Raw genomic sequence first — 21053 nt, forward strand, 5'->3', positions numbered from 1 at the left:
AGCATTGCTACAGTGAGGCGATCTGAGTGTGCTTTATGACTTGCTAAGTTCGTTCCTACTGAGTCTGGATGCAGACTGGTTGATATATAGCTTTTCTTGTTTTCGCCATGCTCTGCTGCTAATGCTGCCTCTTGACCTTTTTTATTGTTCAGGAATAATGTAGGCAGGGTGCAGTTCCTGATGCATTGCCAGCACGAGCACAAGTCTCCCTGTTTCAAGCAAAACTGTGCATATGTAGTAGCCATTCAGCCTCCTTTGAAAAGACCTGCAATTAAGTCAGTGAGGTGGAAGGGTCATGAGTAAACTCGACTCCTCACAGAAATCTCGGCTTTTCACTGAGCTCTCACCAGTTTACTACAATACATTGTTTTTCGCAACCTTTGGGCATTTATCTGGGTTTCTCCAACCCCTTTGGCAGCTCTTGAAATTCTGTTAGTGTGTTTTGGTTGAGAGCTTTCCCTCCTCTCCATGATGTTAAATACCTAAAAGATTTATTCTAACGATTAACATTATACAAACTGATTGCTTTCGCTTTCATTTTAAAGGCATACTAATGAAGACTTCTAAAGCAGTACCAATGTTCGGTCACATACATTGGCCTAACATTTTTAAAAAGAAAAGGGATAATTAAAGAAAACTAGAAGGTGCTCTCACCATATGGGTCTCTGCTATTAACCCACCGCCCCTAATAGCATTTTAGCACTATATTTCTGATACGGTTGTTGCTATTTTTTTTCCTTAAGGGCAAATGCTCTTCAAGGTGGGCAAGAGATGCATGGGCCGTGGTCCTATCTCAGTATCAAGCAAAGATGCCATACTTGTACCGTAGCTTAAATTAAATGTTCTCCCATAAAATAGGCCTGAAAAAATGGCGTTTCCCCAACTTTCATAAAAAATAAACTACCTCCCAAACAGAGTGACACCCATTACAAAGTACATGGTGTTCCTGGTGTTTATGCCCTAGCGAGCTGGTGTTTGATTATAGATACAGTGCACACGTTTATTCGCTATATTAAATTGACACTGAAACGCCCACCTGGTACCCCAACTTTGTGTACGACTTGATGAACTAGTGAACCTACATTCTTGCAAGTTACATGATTTTATAGTTTATAGCATCATAGTATGTCACCCCAAAGAAGCCATTAGAGAGATTTCTAAACATTTATAAATATGAACCCCTACTGTAGAGCTAGTGCAAGAGGTAATTAACGTTTCTATCTACAAACTTATGTTATTATACCCTGGTTCTAGTATGAATGTATGGGCACAAGTTTGGATTGCATTAAATAGGTTTCAGGTTTATTTAAAACTTTTTTTTTTTTTTTTTTTTTTTTTTTTAAGGGCGGAATTTCTAATATCTTGGAGGAGCTAGTCGTACAGCCGTTATTGGTATCAATCAGTTCTTTAACACTTGCTACTGAAACTGTCCGTAGTATTCTGAAGATCGATGATGTGGTGAGTTAAAATTTTGAAGTTTTTTTTTTCTGCAGTGAATTTAAACTATTTCCACATGATTTCATGTAATGTTACTGTTCACTGAATCGCCATGTCCTTATGTTATGCCTGTGTGTTTCAAATAATTTTGACTTAATAAAGCTATCCAGGAGAAATTTAGTTATTGCATGATTAAGTGTTAATCTGAGTCTTGTCTAGAAAGCACATACGTTGTCTTTTCGAGGCCTTTTTAAAAAATTATATTTTTATCAACAAAACTGGTGGCGCAGTCCGATTGTACGCATGGGTCATGAAATACATGTGCAATACATCAACGCCAGTCACAGGTTGTTTCGATCATTAGAGCTGTGAGAAAGAGTAGTTAGGATAGTAGAAATACATATCAAGGAGTCAATGGTTCGTCAAGGGGGGGGGGCACATACGGGGGTTCACATATGTTGCCACGATAGTTATTCCATTTTGTCCAGATTGGTATCCATTTTTGGGGACAGCCACGTGACACACAGTTTTTTCCTCTTATCGTACACCGGTTCATATCGGTTTTTCATGAGGCAAGCGTCGGTGGTGTTGTTGCTCCCCATAGGCGCACGATATTCCGCTTGGCCACCATCTGGTCAAGTGTTGACCAGAGTTTGCCTGTGGTGTTGAGATCCGTTGGTTCCCATACATTTAGAAGACACCTTTTGACTTCAAGCCGTAGTTTAACCCCCAAAACATCACTCCTACATTTATGTACCTCCTTCCAGTATGCATGGATCAAAGGACACTCCGAAATAATATGGAGGAAGAATCCCTCCTGACCACAGTTCCTTCTACACATCCCTTCTTCGCTTCTACCCATGAGAACCAGTATGTGACCAGTGAGATATATACAATGTAGTATTTTAATTTGAACCAACCTAAGTTTTGCTGAGATGGCCACCTCCTTCGGCGAGGAGAGCGCCTCCTGCCATTCTTCGCCATCTAGTTCCAGGCCATCCCGCCCCCACTTCTCCCTTAGTTCCGTTAAAGGATCTGGGGTATTGCGGATAAGTTTCTTGTATGTGAGTGAGATAGCTTTCTCGGATAAGTGACCGTCCAGCAGCCTATCCTCAAGTGGGGAGGACTCTGGTAGGTTGGAGCCTGCCAGTATGTTAGTCTGGAGGGAATGTCGGACCTGTACATATCGGAAATATTCAGAGTCCGCTAACTTGTGTGTCTGTTGTAGTGCGGCGAAGGTGATCATCCTGTTGCGTCCCCAAAGGCCCCCGATCCCTGAGAGTCTGATTAGGTCCCATTTATCAAACCCCTTAGAGCGTCCCAATGTGCCCAGGGCTTCAGAGTCCCATAGTGGGGTGACTAGTGTGAGTCTCTTTCCACACCCTAAAGTGCGGTTTGCCGTGTGCCAGATTTGCACCAAGAGCTGTGTGGGACCTGTAAGAGGGAATTTGTTTGGTCTGGAGTATAGTGCCCTTGTGTAGCTTCCACCCGGGAGCATCCACCTGTCCATCCTGGGTCCTCATCCCCACGGTATACACCCTGGTTTATTGGCTGCGAGGTGAGCAGCCCAATAATATTTCCTGATATCTTGGAGTGCAATACCCACATCGTACCAGCCAAGTGTCAATTTCTGGAGCGATATACGCGGTTTACCATCCCAGAGTAGGGCTCTCTGGGTGGATTCGATGTCTTTATAATATTTTTGCTGTACTGGGTCTGGGAAATTCTGAAGGGCATAAAGGAACCGAGGCAGTGCCATCATTTTAAAGAGGGCCGCACGACCCAGCAAAGATATCGGAAGCGTCTTCCAAGCAGCAGTGTCCTTCTTGAACCACTGTAAAGGTGGGAGGAGGTTTCGGTCATAACGGAGCTTGGGATCTGTGGAGATGAAGATGCCCAAATATGTGAATCCGTCCGTCACTGTTTGAATTGGGTAGCCATTCGGGACTCTTGGGGGGGCTACAGTGCAGGACATAGATCTGTGATTTGCTCCAGTTAATTCTATAGCCAGAGTTTCTTCCGAAACTCTTAAAGATATCAAGGACCACTGTCAATGATTTCTGAGGGGAAGCCAGATACAGGAGGATGTCGTATGCATATAGGGAGATGCGATCCTCCCAATCAGCTGCCCACCTAAGTCCCCTAATGGATGCGTCTCTGTATCCAGGCCGCCAGCGGCTCAAGGGAAAGTGCAAAAAGCAATGGCGAGAGGGGGCACGCCTGTCGTGTCCCTCTTTCAAGGGTAAAGCTGGATGATATATTGTTATTGTCTACCACTTGTGCCAGCGGTTCGCTATAGAGGAGTCGCACCCATCCTATGAAGTTGGGCCCAAAGCCTAGCTTTTGCAGAACTGCCATTAGGTATGTCCACTCTAGAGTGTCGAAAGCCATTGTTGCGTCCAACGATAACACAATGGCGTCCTCCTGAATGGAGACGTGTCACCCCAGAACCCCGTGAAGTCTTCTAAGATTAAGCGCGGTATTTCTGTGCGGCATGAAGCCAGATTGGTCAGGGTGGACTAGTGTGGTAATCACTCGCCGAAGCGCCAACAGATTCGCAAGGATTTTTGGCTCCGTATTAAGTAAGGAGATGGGCCTATACGAGGTACAGTCCTGTTTAGGTTTCCCTGCTTTGGGATTAGCCACCAACGTGGCGATACGCTGATCTCGTGGGAGTTTGCCCATGTCCCTGCTGTCTTCAAACATGCTTTTTAACGAGGGGGCCAATTTGTCAGGTCTAAGATTATAAAGTTCGATTGGCAGGCCATTAGGGCCCAGAGCTTTCCCTGGTTTTAATGCTCTGATCGCCGCGGCTATCATCGGTCGTGAAAGGACGCTAGCACCTCTGCTTCAGAGTCAGAAAGGGTGGGCAGTTGGATGGCTGCCAGGAGGGCTATGGAGTCCTCTTCCGGGAGAGCTGATTTGCTTCGGTACACTTATGCAAAGTGGGTGGCGAACGCCTGTACTATATCATGGGGTTCTGTTAACATAGCACCTGTAGCACTCTTGAGCTCTGGGACCAACCTATTTTCCCTTTCCTTCTTGTCCAACCAGGCAATCAATATGCCTGCTTTATCCCCTTGATCGTACAGGCGACCGTCCTCATCTCTTGCTAGGGTTTTGGCCGCCTCTGTTGCTACTTTTCGAGGCCTTTTGTTTTCGATCTGTGGGCTTATAGACTGCTCATTGCTTACCATTGGTTGACTTTGTTAGACCTGTCAGCCCTTTGGGTGGTCCCTCCTCATCATTATTAATTTTGTCCCACTTTTGCCTCAAACCCTGTTTGAATTTTTCCTTTTTGGGAACCACCAGATTTTTTTAGTGTTGCTGCAGATTCAGGGAGCCATTTTAGCTACCCCTGAAACTTCTGTCTGAGGGCCTGGAGCACAAAATGGTGGCCACCTGTGACATCACCAGCATCCACTGGAACCTACCAGCACCTTCCAGAACATTCCAGAACCCTGTGACAGTTGGAGGCGGTTTAGAATGTTGGGAAGCTACGACAGAGAGTTGGCAGTTGGAGCTGGCAGTTGGCAGTTGGCACCTGACTGGTGAGGAGAGAGCAGCAGAAACTTGAAGGAGGAAGGAGTGAAGCAGCAGGGGTGGAAACTTGTGCCTGGAGTGGGGTCCATAAACCCACCCTTGATACTAGTCCCTACTGACTGAGCCCAGCCTGGAGCCCTGTGTGGGAAGAAGCAAGAAAAACCATCCTAAGGACCTGGACAGCAGGAACAGGCCTTAGAAACAGAGAACAGCAAGATCCTGACCTGGAAACTGGTTTCCCTGGAGTCCGACGTCGAGTAGCCTGAGACCTGGAGCCCGAGGTGGAGAAGCGGCGCCGACTGGGAAGCGGACGTCATACCCGGAGCCGCCAGAGGTCGAGAGAGGGCGCCGTCAGAGGTCGTGAGGAGTACCAGAGGTCGAGGAGGAAGTCACCCGAGGTCGAGTGAGCGGCGTCATCGGAGGAGTGAAGTCCGCCCTCCGGAGTCGTCGGAGACCGAGGTGAAGCGTGCCGGAGGTCGGGAGTGGAGATCGCACTCCGGAGTCGCCGGAACCTGAGGAGAATCGTGCCGGAGGTCGGGAGTGGAGATCGCACTCCGGAGTCGCCGGAACCTGAGGAGAATCGTGCCGGAGGTCGGGAGTGGAGATCGCACTCCGGAGCCGCCGGAAGTCGACATCGAGCCAAGGCCGGCCGACGTCATCGAATCCGAGGTCGCCATCGGACCGGAGCCGCCCGATGTCGACACCGAGCCAAGACTGCCCGACGTCATCGAATCGGAGGTCGAGATCGAACCGAGGCCACCGACATCGAAACCGGAACCGCCTACCGGCGTCGTCAAGAACTGACATTGCGCCGAGGCCGCCGACATCGAACCGGAACCGCCTCACGGCGTCGACACGACTCCAGCGGCGTCGGAGCATCAGAAAAAGGGCAGTAAGACGAGTAGAGGGCGCCTAAGGCCCTGTGGAGACCTGAGAGACTACTCCAAGGGGCTAGGGAGGTGCTGGAACCAGCCTGACTGTGCCAGGGGTGAGCTGAGACTAATTCAGTGAGGTTGTGTAGAGTGGGAGAGCCAGATCTCTAGTATCCCCCCTTAATCTACCTCAGTTTAGGCCTCAGCCTTGTCCAAGCCAGGGAGTAGACACCCTCAAGCCATCCACCTAACCACAAGCTGTGCCTGGGCCAAATTAGCCCATAGTAATCTCAAATGTGATCTGATTCTATGAGTGTCACTGTCAGCTTTTAATTATTTATTGGAGGCACTGTATTTATTGTATTTAACCTATTTATTGCTTCACTGTATTTATTGGTCCACAATATTTATTGGGTTACAGTATTTATTGCCTCAGAATATTTAATTGCCTGTATGTATTGCACTTATATTTATGCCTTCATTATTTATGATCACCCCTATTTATTGAATCATTAAGCCAGTATTTATTTGACCTGCACTATTTAAAAAGTTTGTATATTGTGATTGTTATTTATTTATCTAATCAGCAATTAAGATAAAGAAGGATATTTTCATAATTTTTACGGTGTAGAGTCGTTTTTGGAACGGATGCACGCATGGTTATTGTTTGGGTATGTCGTATGCTTAGCACGGAGCCTGATTCCTGACCACTCGAGCCAAGCTACCACAGTGTATGTCTGGGAGAACACCACCACCCTTCCAGTGTGGGAGTGTTTTTCTAACATAATTGGTGTTCAGTGGTGGGATAGAGCTGTGCCTACGTATACTCAACAATAACTGTGGGTAGTCCATAGGCCTACACCGGGAGTTTTCTCAAAGCGGCCTTCCTAATTGTGGGTTTTTGTTTTTTCCAAATTTACTCTGGTGGTGGGAGGAGGTATTATGAAAGGTACCCCCCTGCATTGTTACTGCAAATAACTGTCCTCTGACCTGAGTGGGCAAGATGGAGTTTGTACTGGAGAATTTTGAAACGTACACTGTGGCCCAACTCAGGGAGTTTTGCCAGCGGGAGGGGGTGTATTGTCCCCCAGGAGCAAAGAAGGGTGCACTCCAAACCAGCTTAAGGGCTTGGGGGGAGGCACGCCGAGAAAGCAAGGCTGAGGAGGAGGACAGGGATAGAGAGCCCGACAGTGAGGGAGCTGGTTTGTACCAACCGGAGGTGGGGAACCTGTCAGCGGGGCCCAGGACACTTTCCAGGAAGGGCAGCAGTGCCTCTAGCGGTGGCTTGTCTGAAGTGGAGTTAACAGACCGGAGGGAGAAAAGGCAGCTCACATGGGACTTAGCAAGGCTGGAGAAAGAGAAGGAGGAACAGAGGATGGCTCATGAGAAGGCTGAAAGAGATAGATCTTCAGATCCTGAGAATCGGGGCACACCCTGTACCTAACGGTGGCAGCGAAGAACGAGAGTACACCAGGGAACCCAAACCCTACCTGCCAAAGGACATAGTAGCTAGCTATGGGGTGGGTGATGATATCGCCAAGTGGCTAGCGGCCTATGAGGTCTCGTTAAGGGCCCATGGGGTTCCAGAGAAGTACTGGGGAGGGGGATTGTACAAGTACATGCCTCCAGCTGGTAGGGATGCTTTATTGGCCCTCGAAGAGGATGAGCAGACCCACTACCCCACCATGAAACTGGCGCTCATAAGAAAGTTTGGACTAACACCCGAAAAGTACAGACAGAAGTTCAGGGGTAGTCACAAACTGGGCACACAGAATTGGGTGGACTTCCTGGACTATGCAAAGAAGGCACTAGAGGGTTGGATTCAGGGCAGTGAAGTGAGGAACTACGAGGGGTTGTTTGACCTAGTACTGAAGGAACACCTGCTTGAGAAATGTTTCCCTGAACTGCGGCAACACCTGGTGGATAGCAAGCTGACCAGTCCCCGGAAGCTTGCTGAGGAGGCGGACATTTGGGCTAGTACCCGGGTGTCCACAAGGGGGACTGGAGGGGATACTCAAAAGGCCGGACAGGGCGCCCCCCAGAAGAAAGAGGGAGGGGAAAAGAAAAGAGTTCTCCAAAGGCCCCCAAAATAACTTCCAAGGAAAGGGAACAGGATTCACCCCTAGGGCTAACCCACCCAGAAACCCTAATCCTGGCCAGAGTCAGCAGCCAAGGGTTGTCCATTGCTACGAGTGCGGTGGCGTTGGACACTATAAAGGAGATCCGAAGTGTCTGAAACGACCACCCCCTCCCATTGGAGGAAAGACCCCCGGAGTAGCTAGTGTAGTGCTCGGGGAGGAGATGCCCTTAACTAAGGGAAGGGAGTGGGCGGGTGTCCCTTTAGTGTCCCTGGGAGAACGGGAGATGGTTCCCAAGATCCAGGTGCCCGCAAATACCGCAAAGTATGGGCAGTGGGTCACCATCAACGGCCAAAGAGGGGAGGCTCTGAGAGACACAGGAGCCAGTATGACTATGGTGCGTAGCCAACTGGTGTCTCCAGAGCAGGTAATTCCCGATGTACTCCACCCAGCCGCGATGGCTGACGGCAGAACAGGCCACTATCCAGTGGCCGAGGTTCCCTTTGAATGGGTGGGTTGCAGGTTCACTTCGAGTTGCCGTAAGCCCTGCCAGTCGATTGTCTGCTGGGGAATGACATGGAGCACAACGCTTGGAAGGAGGTGGAATACCGGACTCACACTGAGATGCTGGGTACACCTGACTGGGCCTGTGTTAGCACAAGGTCCGCGACTACCCGAAGAGGGAGTTCATTTCGGCTGGAGCCTGGAACAAAGGCCCAGCCAGCTGCCGGTCAAGGGAAGAACCGAGGACAGGAGGAGCCTGCCTCGGCGTCCACACCCCGTAGGACGGATAGGCCACCGGAGGTGGTGGACCAGGAGTCTGCGGTGGGGGACGTTACCAACCTGGAGGACCTACCCATCCCGGCCGAGTGGCACGTGGAGGGAGGCCCGTCCAGGGAGGAATTCTGCCAGGGCCAGAGGGAGTGCCCTACCCTTGAGGGGCTGAGGCGACAGGCCGAAGCCCAGGCAGCAGGGAACGCTGAAGGGAACTACAGTGTTTACTGGGAGGATGGCCTCCTCTACAGTGAACCCAAGGCACCCCTACACGGATCGTCACGAGCCTTGGTAGTCCCGCAACGTTATCGAGCCTTCCTTCTGGAGTTGGCTCACGAGATACCATTGGCAGGACACCTGGGGCAAGACAAGACCTTCGCCCGTCTTGTCCCACACTTTTATTGGCCTCAGATGAAAGTGTCGTCCGATACCTACTGCCGGACATGTGTGTCTTGCCAAGCCAGTGGGAAAACAGGGGTGAAGCTGAAAGCTCCCCTGGAACCACTGCCTGTCGTTAGCACCCCCTTTGAAAGGGTGGGCATCGACATTGTGGGTCCGTTAGATCCACCTACTACAGCTGGTCACAGGTTTATCCTGGTTCTGGTGGATCATGCCACACGGTACCCAGAGGCAATACCTCTGAGGACCATAACAGCACCTGTTGTGGCTAGGGCCCTGATGGGAATCTTTACCCGAGTGGGTTTTCCCAAGGAAGTTGTGTCCGACAGGGGGACCAACTTCATGTCAGCGTACATGCGGGCGATGTGGAAGGAGTGTGGAGTGACATACCGGTTCACCACTCCTTACCACCCCCAGACCAATGGTCTGGTGGAGAGGTTTAACAAAACCTTGAAAGGCATGATCAGAAGTCTGCCTGAAAGCCTGCGGAGGAAATGGGACGTCCTCCTACCCTGTTTACTCTTTTCTTACAGGGAAGTGCCACAGAAGGGAGTGGGCTTCAGCCCCTTCGAGCTTCTGTATGGGCACCCTGTACGTGGACCTCTCAACCTGGTGAGAGACGGATGGGAAAGAACTCCCAGAAAGCTTCCCCAGGATGTGGTGAGCTACATGCTGGCCTTCCGGAGCCAAATGGCTAAGTTGTGGAAGCAAGCTTCTGACAACTTGGAAGCCAGCCAAGCAGTGATGAAGGCGTGGTATGACCACAACGCTCACCCGGTGGAGTTGGAGCCTGGCCAGAAGGTGTGGGTGATCGAACCAGGAGAGCTTAGCGCCCTCCAGGATCGCTGGTCAGGACCCTTTGAGGTGTTGGAGAAGAAGGGTAAGGCTACCTACTTGGTGGACCTGAAGACCCCTCGTCAGCCCCTACGGGTGCTGCACGCCAACCGCCTCAAACCCCACCACGAGAGGCCCGAAGTCATCTTGATGGTGACTGACGGAGCAGAGGACGCGGAAAGCGAGCCTCTCCCCGATTTGTTTGCGTCTCAAGAGAAGGATGGGTCGGTGGAGGGAGTGATTCTCTCCCCATCTCTAACTCCTGAACAGCAGGAGGACTGTCGCCAGGTCCTGGGGCAGTACTCTTCGTTGTTCTCCCTTGTACCGGGTAGGACTCACCTGTGCGTCCATGACGTGGACACAGGAGACAGCCCACCTGTGAAGTCCAAGATCTACCGGATGTCAGACAAGGTGAAGGCCAGCATTCATAGTGAAGTCACTAAGATGCTGGAGCTAGGAGTGATCGAACCTTCTAGCAGCCCCTGGTCCAGTCCGGTGGTGTTAGTACCAAAAGCTGCACCACCGGGTGCCCAACCAGAACTGAGGTTCTGTGTGGACTATCGGGGACTGAATTCAGTGACCAAAACTGATGCTCATCCGATCCCTAGGGCGGATGAATTGATTGACCGGCTGGGAGCTGCCCAATATCTAAGTACCTTTGACCTTACTTCTGGGTACTGGCAGATCTCTTTGACTGATGGAGCAAGGGAAAGGTCAGCCTTCTCCACGCCCAATGGCCACTACCAGTTCTGTGTGATGCTCTTTGGGCTCAAGAACGCACCTGCCACGTTTCAGCGCCTGGTAAACCAGATCCTCACCGGAATGGAGAGTTTCTCTGCTGCTTATCTGGATGACATAGCCGTCTTCAGTAACAGCTGGGAGGATCACTTGCGTCACCTGCAAGCTGTTCTCCAGGCCCTGAGACAAGCTGGATTGACGATCAAGGCCAGCAAGTGCCAGATCGGGCAGGGGTCGGTAGTGTACCTTGGACACTTGGTGGGTAGGGGAGCGGTGCAACCCCTCCAGGCGAAGATCGAGGCCATCATGGCCTGGGAACCCCCCAAGACACAGACTGAGGTCCGAGCTTTTCTGGGCCTCACGGGATACTACCGCCGCTTCGTGAAGGGGTACGGTACCATCGTAGCCCCCCTCACGGAGCTCACGTCCAAGAAACAACCTCGACGGGTAGTCTGGACGGAGGCTTGTCAGCAGGCCTTTGTGAGATTGAAGAAAGCCATGTGCGAGGCCCCGGTCTTAAGGGCCCCAGACTTTTCCAAGGAGTTCATTGTCCAGACCGATGCATCAGAACATGGCATTGGGGCAGTGTTATCGCAACTCAACGAAGAGGGTCTGGATCAACCCGTGGTCTTCCTATCCCGGAGACTACTTCCCAGGGAACAGAAGTGGAGTGCAATAGAGCGAGAAGCCTTTGCAGTGGTATGGGCTCTGAAGAAGTTGCGGCCATACCTGTTTGGCTCGCACTTCCTGGTTCAGACCGACCACAGACCCCTTCGTTGGCTGATGCAAATGAAGGGGGAGAATCCCAAGTTGTTGAGGTGGTCTATTTCCCTACAGGGAATGGACTTTCAGGTGGAACATCGGCCTGGAGTGGACCACGCCAATGCAGACGGTCTCTCAAGGTATTTCCGCCTTAGTGATGAGAACTCCCAAGGGGTTGGGTAGCTCTCCCCACTTTCAGCTGGGGGGGACGCGTGTTAGACCGGTCAGCCCTTTGGGTGGTCCCTCCTCATCATTATTTATTTTGTCCCACTTTTGCCTCAAACCCTGTTTGAATTTTTCCTTTTTGGGAACCACCAGATTTTTTTAGTGTTGCTGCAGATTCAGGGAGCCATTTTAGCTACCCCTGAAACTTCTGTCTGAGGGCCTGGAGCACAAAATGGTGGCCACCTGTGACATCACCAGCATCCACTGGAACCTACCAGCACCTTCCAGAACATTCCAGAACCCTGTGACAGTTGGAGGCGGTTTAGAATGTTGGGAAGCTAAGACAGAGAGTTGGCAGTTGGAGCTGGCAGTTGGCACCTGACTGGTGAGGAGAGAGCAGCAGAAACTTGAAGGAGGAAGGAGTGAAGCAGCAGGGGTGGAAACTTGTGCCTGGAGTGGGGTCCATAAACCCACCCTTGATACTAGTCCCTACTGACTGAGCCCAGCCTGGAGCCCTGTGTGGGAAGAAGCAAGAAAAACCATCCTAAGGACCTGGACAGCAGGAACAGGCCTTAGAAACAGAGAACAGCAAGATCCTGACCTGGAAACTGGTTTCCCTGGAGTCCGACGTCGAGTAGCCTGAGACCTGGAGCCCGAGGTGGAGAAGCGGCGCCGACTGGGAAGCGGACGTCATACCCGGAGCCGCCAGAGGTCGAGAGAGGGCGCCGTCAGAGGTCGTGAGGAGTACCAGAGGTCGAGGAGGAAGTCACCCGAGGTCGAGTGAGCGGCGTCATCGGAGGAGTGAAGTCCGCCCTCCGGAGTCGTCGGAGACCGAGGTGAAGCGTGCTGGAGGTCGGGAGTGGAGATCGCACTCCGGAGTCGCCGGAACCTGAGGAGAATCGTGCCGGAGGTCGGGAGTGGAGATCGCACTCCGGAGCCGCCGGAAGTCGACATCGAGCCAAGGCCGGCCGACGTCATCGAATCAGAGGTCGCCATCGGACCGGAGCCGCCCGACGTCGACACCGAGCCAAGACTGCCCGACGTCATCGAATCGGAGGTCGAGATCGAACCGAGGCCGCCGACATCGAAACCGGAACCGCCTACCGGCGTCGTCAAGAACTGACATTGCGCCGAGGCCGCCGACATCGAACCGGAACCGCCTCACGGCGTCGACACGACTCCAGCGGCGTCGGAGCATCAGAAAAAGGGCAGTAAGTGGAGTAGAGGGCGCCTAAGGCCCTGTGGAGACCTGAGAGACTACTCTAAGGGGCTAGGGAGGTGCTGGAACCAGCCTGACTGTGCCAGGGGTGAGCTGAGACTAATTCAGTGAGGTTGTGTAGAGTGGGAGAGCCAGATCTCTAGTATCCCCCCTTAATCTACCTCAGTTTAGGCCTCAGCCTTGTCCAAGCCAGGGAGTAGACACCCTCAAGCCATCCACCTAACCACAAGCTGTGCCTGGGCCAAATTAGCCCATAGTAATCTCAAATGTGATCTGATTCTATGAGTGTCACTGTCAGCTTTTAATTATTTATTGGAGGCACTGTATTTATTGTATTTAACCTATTTATTGCTTCACTGTATTTATTGGTCCACAATATTTATTGGTTTACAGTATTTATTGCCTCAGAATATTTAATTGCCTGTATGTATTGCACTTATATTTATGCCTTCATTATTTATGATCACCCCTATTTATTGAATCATTAAGCCAGTATTTATTTGACCTGCACTATTTAAAAAGTTTGTATATTGTGATTGTTATTTATTTATCTAATCAGCAATTAAGAGAAAAAGAAGATAAAGAAGGATATTTTCATAATTTTTACGGTGTAGAGTCGTTTTTGGAACGGATGCACGCATGGTTATTGTTTGGGTATCTCGTATGCTTAGCACGGAGCCTGATTCCTGACCACTCGAGCCAAGCTACCACAGTGTATGTCTGGGAGAACACCACCACCCTTCCAGTGTGGGAGTGTTTTTCTAACAGACTTCATTGTCACTCATGTGCTGCTTTCATTGTGGTTAGCTCCACGGTTCCTTCCTCTTCTCATGTTTGTCCCTCTCCTCAAGCATTGACCTATTGCTCACAGGACACAGACACACCAAAGTCTAAGGGTGCCCTACAGTGTCTCCGTCCCTAGCCTTCTTTTCGCAAGCAGCACACCAGTTAAGGTAAAAAGCAATGGGGCTCAGGGAAAGGACCCCTAGTGAGAAGTACCAGCAGCCCTTACAAGATCTCCAACATTTTAAATTGTTCAAAGGGGAGCATATAGTGGAAATGGGCAGGGAAAAGGTAGAGGTGGCACTGCATGGTGCTCCCCTGCTACAAAACAGGCCACGCCCACCCCCAGTTGCACTACAGCTTTTGGGGAGAGGCTACGGAACTTCCTGTCGCTCTCTAAAAGCATTACATTAGACCAGTGGCTTCTCCATTGTGAGGGAAGGTAACTAGCTACAAATTCACCCCCACCCCCTCCATTCTCAGCATCCCACTCAGCCGTCCTGGGTTAAGACCACCTCCTTTTTCTGTAGGAAGAGATGCTGGAGCTTCTACTAATGGGTGTCATATATTGGTACCCGTACACCAGCCACAGGGCAGGAGGTGCTCTTGGTTTTCTCATTCCCAGAAATGACTGTTTACTCAGACTAATCCTCAAGTTCTGTCCATTGTACAGGTTCAAGGACAAACCCAATGTGCCCACCGGGACGTGGGTATGTATACTATATAAAACACTGGTCCCATGGGGCTCATTTTCCTGGAAACCGTTAAATGTGTATCAACAATATCCTGAATCAATCACAACATTCACTGAAACCAAAACTGTAATGGATACAAAAGGGGCTTCTTCATGGACAGTTAAGTGTCTGAAGTTCACACAAGAAATTAAAAAACAATTGCGTCATGTAGGTAAAGTGTCCAAATGACAATAGTGCAGATGACGCTGTGTGAAGAAGCTGCAAGAAGGGATTATATACAGTTAAAATCCACAACTCCTCTTGGTCTTTACAATCATCTCCTTGGAAACCCGTTACAGTTCACAGATGTTCGTTACATGAAATATAGGTCAAGGGATTTTTCTGTCGACGTTTTGACAATGCGGGTACGTATTGGGCTCCTATGACTCACTATATAAATCTCCGATTTCCAATTTTCAGTCTGACTTTCAGTACTGCTTGTCGTATCCCCAAAGAGGTATTGCATCATAGAGCTCAATCTCCAGTATCATAGCCCAGATGTGCTTCCTGTTCCTACCACTGCATCTGCTTTCAGGGCTTCTCAAGGGGATTTCCTTTCTGACCATGTCAGAACTGATCTCTAGCTCAACGAATCCCAGAATCTTCTTGTTATATAGTACAGCGGTAAAGCCAGAGGTTAAGGCCATGGGTCCCTCTATCAAGTCTCCTCCCCTGCACCACCAGGAAAACAGGTCTAGTTTGCCTCTCCAAGCCCACGTGAAGCATGTGTCAGGGTGGGTGTCCCCCTCGCCATTACTCCAGACCAGTTGGTCCTTCAGATAATATAGAGGTTTCACCCTACCCTTCCTTTAGGCTCCACCCCCCCCCCCAATCTCTGCCAGAAGATCACCTTTTCATCCTGCACCAAGACGTGGCAGTGCTTCTCTTGAAAGGAGCTGTGGAGTTAGTTCTGAAGCAGGAGATTGGACAAGGATGTTACACCTGGTACTTTTTTGTGCTTAGAAAGACAGGGTTCTACTTCTGATCCAGATCTTGAGGATTTCATTTTTTCCCTCAAAGTTTAAGTTCAAAATGCTGACCCTGGCTCAGGTTTTGTTGGTTTTGGAAGAGACTGGATGATGTCTATTGCCCTGAAGGATGTGTATTTTCACATTCCAGTCATGTGGTCTCACCGGAAGTACTTACGGTTTGTGATGGATTCTGGTGATTAGCAATTTGGGGTGCTTCAGTTTGCCTTGACATTGGCACCCCTGGCCTTTAAGGTGATGATGAATTGGATGTGGCCCATCTTAGGTCAGGCATTCCCATCTTTCCCTACCTGTACAATTTTGGCTGCTGAAAGCTGGTTCGCCAGAGATGGTGATGCGCCATTTTGAAGTTGACTGTTTTGTTACTGTTTGACATAGTTTAAGATCAAAAGGCCCACATCGCACCTAGAACCCTTCTAACATCTTTTGTTCATAGGCTCAGTACTAGATACCACTACCCTTCTCCACTCCTTTCCTCCGCCTCAGAGGATTTGACATCCAGGAAACGGATTCATGATTTCCAGAAGGTGTGCAAGTTCTTGAGGATCTGTTTGCTTCCTGCATACTACTGGTAATATATGTGCGCATTGGAATATGAGTGCTCTATAGTGGTGCCTCGAGAGACCGTGGTTCCAACAAAGGAGGGTGGGGGGCACTGTTGCGGTTGTGGCTTGGTGGGGAAATGAGGTGAACCTTCACCAACCGATGCCATTCAGTACCCCTCCGCCCATGGCCACTGTAGTTACGGATGTCTCCACTCTTGTCATCCTCATCTGATGGATCAGTAGATCAGGGGCCTCTGGTCTTCGGAGGAACAGGTGCATCATATCCCCCTGCTAGACCTGCACGGATTAAGTTGGTGCTCAAACCCTTCCTCCCTTCCATCCAATCTGGCCACATCTTGATAGACAATTAGACTGAGATGTACATGGAGAGGCAAGGGGGACTGGGGGTGTCGACTCCTGTGTCTAAGACGCTGAGACTGTGGTCTTGGGAACATTGGCTGTCTAACTAAATACCTTGACAGTCACCCAATGGGGTCTCTGGATGTCAGAATAAACAGCCTAAGCTGGTGGTGTCTTGCTGGTCATGAGTGGCATAATTTAACGGAGTTAGTCCAGGATGTCTTCGCCTGGTTTGATAGGCCTCAGATGGACTTATTCGCTTACTTTTAAAATACTCTGCTCCAGCTGTTCTGCGCCCTCGTCCTCCAGTGTTTGTTGACGGGAGCGTTTGGGCATATGTTCCAGTTAAAGGGGTAGTTTCAGCTGCAGTACTCTTCCCGTCAACAACCCCCCCCCCCCCCTCCCCCATACCCTTGATTCCTCTAGTTCTGAGGAAGAATTGCAAAGACTGGACCCAAGTAATTCAGATTGCCCAGAAGTGGCCAAGGAGGGTGTGGTATGCAGACCTTCAACTCTTATGTCCCTGCTCAGATTGCCATTCGTACCGGGTCTCCTCTCCCAGTTGGGTGGGACATGGTGCTACACCCCAGTCTCAGAGTCCTCCACCTTCATTGCTGGAGATTGAGCGAGACAGTTAAGCGCCTTTCAGCTGCCATTGGAAGTGGTCAGTGTAATTCTGGTAGCTTGTTGCCCCTCCACAAAATCAGTTTACTTTTGGAGGTGGAACAGCTTTGTAGCTTGGTGCTCGGACAGCAATGTGGACCCTTTGCGAGCCTGGCTGTCACACGTCCTTCAGTTCACACACTGCCTAGCTAAAAGGGGGTATGCAGTGGGTACTGTAAATAGGTACTTGGCTGCCTTGTCTCCCCGTTCAGCCTTCTTGTTCAAATCCCCCATTGTAATGCGGTTTCTCAAGGGGCTGACTAAATTGAATCCTCCAACTCCTTTTCCTATGCCTCATTGGTACTGTAACAGTATTTTAAACTTTTTGATGGGGTTGTCGTTGAATCCTCTTCATAGCTGTCAGTTACTGTTGTTGACCATGACAACTGCCACAGCAGTCCTTTCAAGAAAGTCAGCTGCAGGGCAGACAATATCCTGAATATTTCTATTCAAGATCACGTTGCCCGGTATGTTCACCAAATGTCTAGCTAGAGTTGCAGCGCACATCCGGCGTACTCCTTTTCATGTCTTTCTATACCTGGACGACTAGCCGGTAAAGGGGTCCTTGCATACACCTTCCCCAAACCCAACAAACCGTTCTAGTTCACTAATAAGACTTTGTAATCTGTACAGAAAAGTCACTCTGGTGTACTCTGCAAACCCAGGCTTTCCTGGAAGCCAAAAAACTTACTCCAACGCCAAGTGTGTGACTGTATTTTAAAGGTCGGATTCCATTTACCGAACATAGCACCCTCTGGCAGTGAGAATCATATAACTGCTGGGAATGATGGGGTCATTTACTGTACTAGCTCCCACTGCAAGGTTATACACCAGCCTTCTCCAGGAGTGCCTTTTCAGGCAATGGTCACATGCGAGGAAGTTGTATACACCTGGTGTTGCTAGAGCCCAGTGTCGGCACCAGTTGCAGTGGTAAAGCAAGACCAACTTGTTTTCTGTGCAGGTCATTTCTCAAACCGCAGCAGGAAGGGTCCATCAATACAGGTGCCTCTGTCATGGGTTGGTGAGCCCACCCCCCACCCCCTACCCGCAATGTCTCCTACACATGGCTTTGGAATTCGCTGCTTTAGTGTTAGGACAACAAGCTATTTGGATGAGAATTCGCTTCAAGATGGTTTTCATTCAAATGGGCAACCTAATAGTCATGTACTGCATATAGTACCAAATAGGGGTGCAAACTACATTTGTCCAGACAGTATTGGGTGATTCACCATTACATATCCTTGCTGACGGAACATCTGCCAGATGTGAACAGTGACTTTACAGATCTCCTCAGCTGGAGTCACAAACTGGTAATCACCTTCCAGATACTAAATAGTTACTTAGAATTGGAGCCCTCAAGAAGTAGACCGGTTTGCCACCCATAAAAGGTAGGTTGTGACCCATGTAGTTGGCTTGCCCAAGTCTATCAGAGCTACGCCTGCGAAGAGCCCTGTAGTGGCCCCCATCCATCTGGGACCTTTTCTAACTGTTAAAATCAACATTGACTCTTAAAACTATTTTAAGGGTACAGAGGTGTCGCAGCTTGACTGTGAATAATTCAAGCATGTGTATCCCAGAAATATGCTAACACTGCAGATCTGTAGTTACGGGTAGGTAACTTTTTTTTTTTTTGGAGCACTTTGACGCATTCCCCACCCTTTTGGTCCAAATAGGAGCACGATGTGATATAAAATGTATAACTTCCAATTGATAAAAACCCCACGAGATAACTTACAAAAGAACCATGTAAAATTCCTTCTAAAAAATGAGATGCAGAAAATGCTCGAAAAACTGAAGCGCCCAAGCAAAGAAATTAAGGGGGCATACTCTGCATATTTCTTTGCACACTCAGACCAAATTGAACTGAGACGTTCTAGATAACCCCTTTACATGATGCAATAACATTTACGATGGAAGGTAAATTCCCCCGCACATTTGACCTGGAGGACATGTACTTTCATATAACCATACATCAGAAGCACAACGTGTCTCTGATTCTTAGTAGGTCCCCCTGTGATGTATTGGTGACCTTATGTCTGGTAAGTTGCACAGTCCTATCGAGGGCCCTTCTGTCTGATGGTGACAGCTAGTAAAAGTGTGCTGTTCCCTGCTAAAAGCCCTATGGTGTGTTTGTCTAAGGCACCAGTATATTAAAACGTACATGGTACGGTATAGATTTCTGGTGGTAAGATATCTAAAGGTGCTAGGGACACCCACGATAAGTACTAGGGTCCCCATAAGCCAGAGCCTACATATAGAAAAGAGTGACTGCAAATTCAACTAATGATAGATCTAAAACCTAAAGGTCAGATAGTTGCTGGTGATCTCTTCCAGCCTGAACTGGATAACACGAGGGTTGAAGCCAGGTTGCCTCCTGATCCAATTGGAGAACATTGGTGTTTACACCAGATAGACATGTGGAGGGACTGTGATCAGGAGGGTAGTTAAGCTTGCTCAGGCTTGGTGTATTGACCTCCATCTGGAGATCATTGTCTGTGAATGGCCACAACACTGGAAACGAGGCAGGAGTGAATTTCACTCTGATGGTTACCAGCGTCGTGGAAGACCGTTGGCAGGTATGGCAAACAAGGGTTTGAACAGAGCAAGTTTGTCAAGTCAGACTATACCTGGAGAAACAAAGGATCTGGGCTGGTGTCCCTAATGTGGCATTTGTCACCCGGCAGGTACACCAGTTTCTACAAGTGGGAGACGGGAGTGCTACAAGTGGGAGACGGGAGTGACCTCCTACAGCTGTGATAAACCTCTCTTCCCCCTAAAAGTTAATGCAGTCATTTTTGGGTGCCCAATGACCCTAAGAAGGGGCCTCACAGGATATGTACAATAAAATAAACTTTAACTATTTATGTGCCCCAAACCTTCATTTAAGTGAATTATACTTTTCCATCTTCTTTGCCTCTCATGTCCACAAGCTCCTTCAGTTGTACTCCTGTAATGCCCTGGACGTTTGACAGCCCCCAAGGGGGAGGCCCATGCTTAGAAGTCAGAAATGGTTGGCTCAATCCACTCTCAAGCTCTCATTCTGTTGCTCTGGTCTCCTCAGTGTGACTTTACCCTTCGTAGTATTAGCAATATTTCACAGCCAAAATGAAATTGGAGATATGTAGATTGGGTTGTAGCACTGAGTGACCTAGAATTAATACTGTTCACAACACTTTAGCGTCCATAAGTCTCTTCACTCCTGAAATGGAGATCACTTTTCTGATAATAAAGGATATTTTAAAGTGGTATAACTGTTTATATTCATGCAGGCGATCCTGTGCTGCAGATAATTGTTGTTTTGATACATGCTACATGTGGCTGCCGTTGTTTATACATTTTGTTTCATTCTTATATATTTTCTTAATTGTAGGTGAACACCAGATAGATCAGTGCATTAACAAAACTGTGGCATTGAAAAGAAAAATTCTATTGTGGTTTTTGGAACTGAAGACTGCTCCGGACCTGGACCCTTTACAGATAACACATTTCTGCTTATTGCAACCTAATTTAATAAAGACTTTGCTTTGAAAAATTACTGTGTCATGCTGTTTCTTATCATTTAATGGATAATTCAAATTATACAGTTTTGTCTGTATAAGCACCTGACCAGTGAAATGCATACTGGCAGGGAGGTCCGTATCACATCATCTCCATTCTATATCCGACGCAATCTGCACACTCGTGGTTCTAATTACAAAAAAAAATAATAATAATTCCTTGTCATTGATTTTTAGAAGTTGTTGTCTTTATGGTATTTGTAGCTTTTTTTTTAAGGTTTTTTTCTTGCTTTACCCTTCATTTCATCCCCCCGCTGGTAATTGGGCCAAGCGGAGCAGCGGACTGTCTACATATGCCTTAACAGTGATTTGTTCTATGCTCTCTTACTTCATACTTAATCTTTCCAATCCAGGTGTCGAGATAAAGGAGATCTCCCTTTTGTAGCGTCCTTTTTAGCTCTCGCCTTGACAGCGCGCATGCGCTGCTCTAGGAGATGACCTTTTGAAATCTGTCTGCTTCTTTTCAACCACACTTGTGCTTGTGCTGGCAGCCACCTTGCGGAAGCAGGCAGCGGCGTGCTAATTGAAAAAATATGGCTCTTGCGCCGCTGCTACTCGCTCCCGCAAGGCAGATGCCAGCACAAGTGCTTCAAAACAGCTG

At 49.0% G+C, this 21053-nt stretch overlaps 1 protein-coding gene across 1 annotated transcript in view; it reads left to right on the top strand.

The window, feature by feature from the left end:
- CCT4 (chaperonin containing TCP1 subunit 4) overlaps positions 1–20427 on the top strand; it is a 114250-nt gene extending 93823 nt beyond the window's left edge. The window contains exons 13-14 of the mRNA XM_085612579.1: positions 1345–1458; positions 20266–20427. Of these exons, the coding sequence (XP_085468705.1) occupies positions 1345–1458; positions 20266–20280 (129 nt within the window). The 3' untranslated portion in view covers positions 20281–20427. The remainder of the gene's footprint in view (positions 1–1344; positions 1459–20265) is intronic.
- Positions 20428–21053: the final 626 nt, after the last annotated feature.

This window comes from Triturus cristatus, chromosome 6, assembly GCF_964204655.1.
Source record: "Triturus cristatus chromosome 6, aTriCri1.1, whole genome shotgun sequence".
Lineage (NCBI taxonomy): Eukaryota > Metazoa > Chordata > Amphibia > Caudata > Salamandridae > Triturus > Triturus cristatus.